Consider the following 7,576-nt stretch of genomic DNA (forward strand, 5'->3'; position numbering starts at 1 on the left):
AATCTGCTGTTTTACATGATTGTTGAAGGAAATTAACATAATTATTAATTTATTGTAAAAACATGACAGATAATTTGTGAAACAGATCCAGTTCAGCTGCTGTTTATCTATTAGTTTCTATGGAGGCTGTGAGCTGTTGCCCTGTTTGGTCTGTTTCTGCTCCTCCAAGCTGTCACAGACGTTACCAGTGTACGGTATGGGCGGGGCTCAGTCTAGTGTTTTTATTCAAGTCTATGAAACCACTAGAACAGATCTGCTGCTACAACACAACATGATAAATACAAAAAAAAAAGTTTACTGACTCTGACACGGCCTTGGCTCCCCAGTCGAACACATTCCCAGCCAGAACCCCCCTGACCAGAGCAAACTGTTTGTCCTCCCAGCTCAGCTCCTCCAGGGACTTCACAGCCTTCTGGTAGTACTTCAGAGCAACGTCGTTTTCATGCTCTTTAATCTGAAACACAGTAACAACATGACACGGCCGCGAGTCCCAACTAAATTACAATTAGACTTCTTCAAAACATTTAGAACTGCAACGTCTAAAATTCAACGAGTGGAACTAGTTCGTCTCACTGTGAGAGCACAAAATGAGTCGCAGAATGATTTAGCAAAGACCAAACCGGAGAAAAGAAAAAAAGAAAACATAAAAAAAACAACAACACACAACCAACAGATTTGACAGATTTCACTCAGACCTTAGAGTAGGGATCAGGAAAGTTGAACTCGTTTAAACAGTGTTCCCTCGTGTCTAACAGACTTCTGACAGTGAGGGATCCATAAGCACTAGGTGAGAAGAGAAGCACTCTACATTAGCCAAAGAAAAACATAAACAGACACAACGAGGCAGCGACGGTGGAACGTGTAGATGATTTCTTCCTTTTGCTCACGTCAATTACTTTTATGTCCAAAATGTGAGGTTCTCTATTCAATAAAATTAAAAAATAAACATTTACTCAAAGTATCCAGCTCCTAAAACTGAAACAAACAGAACAAACATCATTTCTTATTCATGGAAAAAGCACACAGGCAGTTACAGAAGGTATGAAGACGTAAAAACTAATGCAGACAATGAAGAGAAGGTTTTTAGTTTTGGACTAAGAAGCAACGTCTAGGTTAACCAAAGGCACAGGCAGCCAATCAGAATCCTTACAACGGCTGGTGGCGCAGAGTCTGAAGCTTGTGGCGGTACTTTTGGCGAAACTTCTCGGCTCGAACGGCCGCCTCCGGCATGTCGGGCTGGCTCGCCAAGGCCCGCTTAACCACCTGCTCCGGCAGAAAAAACAAACAGCCATCAGCTCAGATCCAGCCCTGTTTGTGATTTTACTTTAATTTATTGTCTCATAGGCTTAAATATATCTGGATGTTTTCCTTCGAAACTGCAGGATATTAGATTTGGAAGCTTGTGATCTGAGTGTAATTACATTCTGCAGTTTGTTTATTGTTTTATTTACAACCACAAGCACTTTTACTACCACACGCCACGGGGWGTGAAGTCGTTTTACGAGGTGTTCTTTTGTGTTCCTACCAGGGTTATTTTAGTTAACTAAAACTAACTAAATAACAAAAACTGAAATTAAAACAACATTTTAGTTAACTAAAACTAACTAAATAAAAAAAACTGAAATTAAAACTTAACTAAAATAAACAAAAAACTGTAATAAAATGAAAAAACGATAACTACAACTGTATAATTTTTTTTTTACAAAACTAACTCAAACTAACTGAAATTATAGATAGAACATCCTTAGTTTTARTGTTTGTCTATTTATTTTGAGACGTGGACTGATTAAACAAATTGTTATTTATTTATCTATTTATTTCAAACTGAGTAGTTTCACATTAGCTGTGGGTAACATTTGTTTACAGTCTGCTGCTCAGCATCGTCTGCCAGATGACGACAACAAAAGATGGGAGAAAACGTCCACTTTGGAATTTTTTTTTAATATGACTGTGAGAAACATCAAAGCAGGTGTCTTGTAGTAGAAACAGATAAAACAGGTGGAATATTCTCAAAGGAAAAACTGCATGAATCAAGCTCACACAAGATGGCTAACTGTGAGTATCWTGACACRCTAGCTTCTCTCAGTAGCTCCTGTGAAAAACAAGCAACAGGTAGCACTGGGTTGGAGACAATTATTGTCGTCAAGTCTTTTTTTTTTTTTGCAAAATTGAGTTACACAATTATTTTAGAAAGTTGTTACTATAATGGACGCTTTCACGACCATAAGGTTGCTGGTTAGTTAGCTCATACTAACACCTCAAGCTGGAGGATGCATTGGCAAACCAATACTTGTGAAGGAATTTATTAGTCATTTAGATACTGATTTGAAAGCACCACATCATTTTCTTAGTTTTACTTTTTAAGGCTTGACTTTTATCTATTGTTATGTCTTGATTAAAATATGTTTAGATACATGCCTGAAACATGACAACACATAATAAAAAACGTTTATAAAAACATCGGGGAAGCATTGCTGTTCAGAGTGTCTGCGATTCAGCCGTAGGCCTGTAGTGGGCGTACCAGGCACTGAAGATCCCTGTTTTAATAGACCGGAACTTCTGGTTTCGGACTACGCTGCTCTGCTTGCTTCAGCCATAAGCAATAAAGCTTTGCTCAGAACCAKATCTGGGGCTGTATGGTTCATTCTCTTCACAATTTTAATCAGATTCAACATTTATGTGATCTCATCACGATTTCTGTTAACGAACACTAAATTTTCTTAAACTAAACTAAAACTAAGCATTAAAAATGCAATAATAACTAACAAAAACTAGCAAATCCGCTCTAAAAATGAATTAAAACTAACTGAATTAAAAGAAAAAAAYRTCCCAACTAAATAAAACTAAACTATAATGAAAAATCTTAAACTATTATAACCTTTGTTCCTACCCCATCTAACGCCTCCTCAAAGCAGTAAAGCCAGTATTCCCGGGCCGGCGCGTCCTCCGTCAGGTCCACAGTGTCAGGGATGTAAGACGAAGGGTCTTGGAGCAGAGGTAGATTCACCAGCTGCCTCTCCAGACGGTCCATCTCCAACATGTCGAACTACAAAACAACAAAAATGTGGAAATAACCAAACATAAACACTGAATTTTGACACTTTTTCACCGCTTTTCAAGCATCAGAAATCAGTTCTGTCATCCGTCTAGCACAGCAGTTAGTAAAGTCAGGGTTTGGACCCCAGTATGAACTGTAAAACACTAACTGGGAGGTACTGAGATGATCTCCAGAAACGAATAAAAAACATGAAAATTATATTGTAACRGTGCTTCTTGTTTAATGTCTAACAGTTTTATAAGAAAATGCCKACAAACTAAAAGCAATATGAAAAATCTAAAAGCACTGTTTACTGCTACTGAGCATCACTGACCAGCAGCATTAGTTAAATCACACCAGCTGCGCTAGAAATTATCTGCTTATGAGCAAAAGAGAAGCAGGAAAGTAGAAGCTGAGCGGCTTCGAGTCTGAACACACAAGGGAAGTCTGCTGTGGGTTTTTTTTTTGTTTTGTTTTGTTTTATTTCAAAGCTTTGCATCAAGGCAGAGTGAGCAGCAGCAGCAGAGCATCATCCCAGCAGCAGCACAGGTGGAGGTACTTACAGGAAACTGAAGGAGTTACGCAGACAGAGGAATGTGTGGAAAAGGAAATGAAAAGAATGATCAGACTGATGAGATGAACGTCGTTCTGAGTGTAGAAACTCACTGATTGCATTATACACTGAAAAGCMCAAACTTTGATGAAATAGTATCAAAGGAGTACAAATCCAGTGAATGTTCTGACAGTAATGGGTCTGTGATGAATAAAGCGTTACGGTACGCTACGGTACGAGCCAGACTCAGGTCTTATTATCACTAAACTCACCGTCCCGCTGCGAGCTCGCTGCATCGGGTTCATTTCTGGAGAGACGCTCATCAAACCTGAGCTTCCTGCGTAATTTTCACCCCAACTGTACTGGTTTGGATCTAAAAAATAAAATAAAATAAAATAAAAATAAAGTAAGTTTATGTTAGATGAGCATTTTCATACTCTAGATCAGAGCTATTCAACTAAACTGCTCCGAGGGCCACAGTTACTGCAGGGCAACAGTTCAGAGGCTGAACATCCAGCAATTAAAGTCATTATGTAAATAATTTATTTTGCTGCATTTAATCATGAATACAACATACAGAACCCTATTTAACAAAAGTTGTGAAAATAAAAATATCAAAATCAAAAATAACACATTATGCCTCCTATTTAACATCTGTTCTATGTTCTTACCCAGTCAAAAAAATGTAGTGCCGTCTGCAAATAAAACACATCTAAMCAACCCAGACACATTTACCAAGTCATTAATATATAGAAACAACTTTGGTCCCAGTAAAGAACCCTGTGGAACCCCACAACAATATCAAAAACAAAAAGAACACATTAWGCCTCCTATTTGACACAAATATTATTTTGACATCTCTGACTTGTCAAATTTTTAAACAAATTTTATTTTCACTTTCATAGTTTAACTTCAACTGCTTGTAATTTTAACTGTCTTAGGTGTTCATAGAAATGTTTTTTACCAGCTTGTAGCCAAGATTCTGACATTTTTGTAGATATCACACATGTCTTTGTCTAACTAAAAGAACTTATAATAATTAAATTAGAAAACCAGGGGTTTGGGCTTAAGAGATGAATGAACCAATTGGCGGGCCGAACTTTGTTCCCTCGTGGGCCGGATGTGGCCCGTGGGCCGCCAGTTGAATAGCTTTGCTCTAAATGTAATATTTAATAAAAGGTTAACCAGAGGTATAAACTAAGATCATCTCATGACGAGGAAAGAGTTTTATCTGTTCTACTCGAATCATGTCACACTCAGCTACTACCACTCCGAGATTTAGCTCAACATCTGTAAAACTGACTGAGCTGTAGTCATTTAAGCCTTCATATGGATTAGCTGTGGCGGCCATCTTRGCTGACTAAAGTTTAAKCAGTTCCAGACGTGCATCTTATAATTACTTTCTAAGAGATTAATTAAAATCTGCCCAATTGTTTATGAGATATTTTGCTAACAGTGAAGACAAAACAGCAAAACCATTATTGCCTTTGGCACAGAGACCTTATATTAAGATGATTATTATTTTGACATTTTAAKAAACATTAATAAACATTTTGATTTATTTTATTATCTCGAATCTAAAAGTACAAACCTCACATTACTTTAGCAAACATTTCATTTTAGATTTAAAATAATAATGTGCATTAAAATAACTGCATTTTTTAGTTGCTGATTCACCGGACAGATGAGATCTTTTAATCCAGGCCGAACAAAACCAGAAAAAATTGTGATATATATAAAACTATGCACAGAAACCTCGGCAGACCTGACAGGTAGTTCTGTCATTCCTGTGTTTGCATGATTGGTGAATAATCAGAAGCATCAACGGTCGGTTTCTCCTTACTGTCTTCTTCYGCTCCTTTAAGAAATGCTCCGATGGCTCCGAGGTAACCTTCATGTCTCAGAAACAAAGCCTGAACTTCCCCCTGAGACAGCAGAACACCAGGAGGTAAAAATACGAGTTACAGGCGAGGCAGAGGAGAAATAGACCGTTTCGTGGTTAGAAATGATCACAAATGAGCGAAGCGAGCCGAGCTAACGCGTTCACCGGGAAAAAGGCTGAGTTGCTCATTGTAACTGCACAAATGAAACAGGTAAATTTACGCTGTTATACAACCTCGATGCATTTGCTCTGAACTGATTTGTGTGCCCCTTTAAAGGGGCAATATCATGTAAAATCAACTTTATTGAGTTTTATATCGTGTTATAATGTTATTCTCTCATCTAAAACATGCCCAAAGTCTTACTTTGGCTCATTCATGCATGTTTGAGAAATCCTGTAGTGTCCTGAGGCAACAGGCAGGGGAGCTAAAATGACAGGTTGGGACTAGAACCGCCTTTTGGGACCATCTCCGCCTCTGGGCTGTGCCTCCAAGCCGAACTTGCTCATCACGGAGCACACCTCCCCACCCCACACACCCCGCCCATGACACCTGCAGGCTCTCAGCAGCAACAAAGCAAACGACGGGTGAAACTGAAAGTGAAACTTAAACTGTCTGCTGAGCTCCTAACACTACTTCTCACTCAGTGAAGCTCTTTTCAGATTCAAAATACCTTTGAGGAAATGTATTTTCAGATGCGAAGTAAACTGTATCATAACGCGCATACCACACCCCCACCCAGCGCGCTGAAATGGGTGGGACAGAAGCGGAAGGAGGTTCTTAAAGAGACAGAGGCCAATTTAAGGCATTTAGAAAAGGAGGTGATGAGAAGATAAGTTTATTTTCTATTTAACCATAAAAACAGCATTTTAATAACAACTAAAGGTGACATAGATACTTTATTATGGTATAGTATTTAAATGTATGCCTGAGAAACACATAATATTGCCCCTTTAAACTTTCCTTTAGGATCATAGGAGAATTTTCATAAATATCTAAGCTATAAATGTGCTTTCTGAGCTTGTTGAATTTGCAGAATTACAATGTTTTCATAGCAACCTTAACGTTTACACGGTTGACCTGTGACCCAGATAGGTAGGCTTTGCTATGCGCTTTTGTGATAAATCTCTAACTACGAAATGTTCTATTGTTGCAAAAAAACTAACTATTTGCAGCAGAAGGTGACGGCTTGCCTTGGTGAAGAAGTTGATGCTGTACGTGATGGTGTGCATGGTGACAGGGTGTCCTCTGATGAAGAAGCCTCCAAAGTAGACCCGGGACAAGTTGTGCAGTTTGGCGTAGAGGCAGGCGAGCTGCCCGATGTCGTTGCTGATCATGTGGAGTAAACTCTTGGCCATGTCTTCTTTGGAAAACTCTACAATTCAGAGCTTCGTGAGAATAAATACCATTCTGTACTACTGGTTAGCATGTATATAAATACTACAGAGACAAGTTTGTATCATCTGCAAAGTCATTTTTAAAATTTACATCAGTACTTTTGAACTAAAGCTGAACAAACTGTTACAGTAGTTGCTCAACAGGAGCTGTGAACCAACAACTGGCTTCACTCCAGCAAGTCAGCACAGGCTGCTGGTTTCTCTGGAACAGAAACATTCCCATTTCCCAACTGAGCAAAYGGGCACTGTGTCTTTTTCAACTCTGCTTTCAAAATTCCACTCAGAAGAACAGAAATCTGTGTAATCTATAAACGTACAAAYGTTTAATTGTTTCATTTTTGAAATGATAAGTTTCCTTTTGGGGTTTTGTCATTTGTCATTTCAGCAGGCCAACTAAACAGAAAACACTTTCTGTAGCTCGCTTATCTTCATGTTTGCAAACACGAAGATAAAATTCACGTGTCACCTTTGTCAGCGGTTGCAGACTTCCCAAAACTGCTTGCAATAAGATCTCCAGTCAAGCCCAAACATCCATAAGATCCTCCGTAAATGTCCTTAACGAGCATATCRACACTCGTATGCTGCCCTTTAGAGGCCAACTGCAGCAACTCATCAAACCTCTGCAGAAAGAAACACACAGTTCAACAGGCTTAAAGAAATGACAGCGACCGACGATGAAAATGTTGTAGTTCCTTTAAAGGGGCAATAT

General features: G+C 38.7%; 1 protein-coding gene across 1 annotated transcript in view; it reads right to left on the reverse strand.

The window, feature by feature from the left end:
• The window catches only part of pank4 (pantothenate kinase 4 (inactive)), an 18,208-nt gene that overhangs the window by 6,731 nt on the left and 3,901 nt on the right, over positions 1-7,576 (reverse strand). Inside the window, exons 6-13 of the mRNA XM_014016033.1 lie at positions 7,334-7,487; positions 6,664-6,845; positions 5,434-5,515; positions 3,863-3,963; positions 2,891-3,046; positions 1,151-1,263; positions 696-783; positions 303-454 (exon numbers count right to left, since the gene is read on the reverse strand). Coding sequence (XP_013871487.1) covers positions 303-454; positions 696-783; positions 1,151-1,263; positions 2,891-3,046; positions 3,863-3,963; positions 5,434-5,515; positions 6,664-6,845; positions 7,334-7,487 — 1,028 coding nt within the window. The remainder of the gene's footprint in view (positions 1-302; positions 455-695; positions 784-1,150; positions 1,264-2,890; positions 3,047-3,862; positions 3,964-5,433; positions 5,516-6,663; positions 6,846-7,333; positions 7,488-7,576) is intronic.

The sequence above is a fragment of the Austrofundulus limnaeus genome, unplaced genomic scaffold, assembly GCF_001266775.1.
Source record: "Austrofundulus limnaeus strain Quisiro unplaced genomic scaffold, Austrofundulus_limnaeus-1.0 Scaffold137, whole genome shotgun sequence".
NCBI classification, from domain to species: Eukaryota; Metazoa; Chordata; class Actinopteri; order Cyprinodontiformes; family Rivulidae; genus Austrofundulus; species Austrofundulus limnaeus.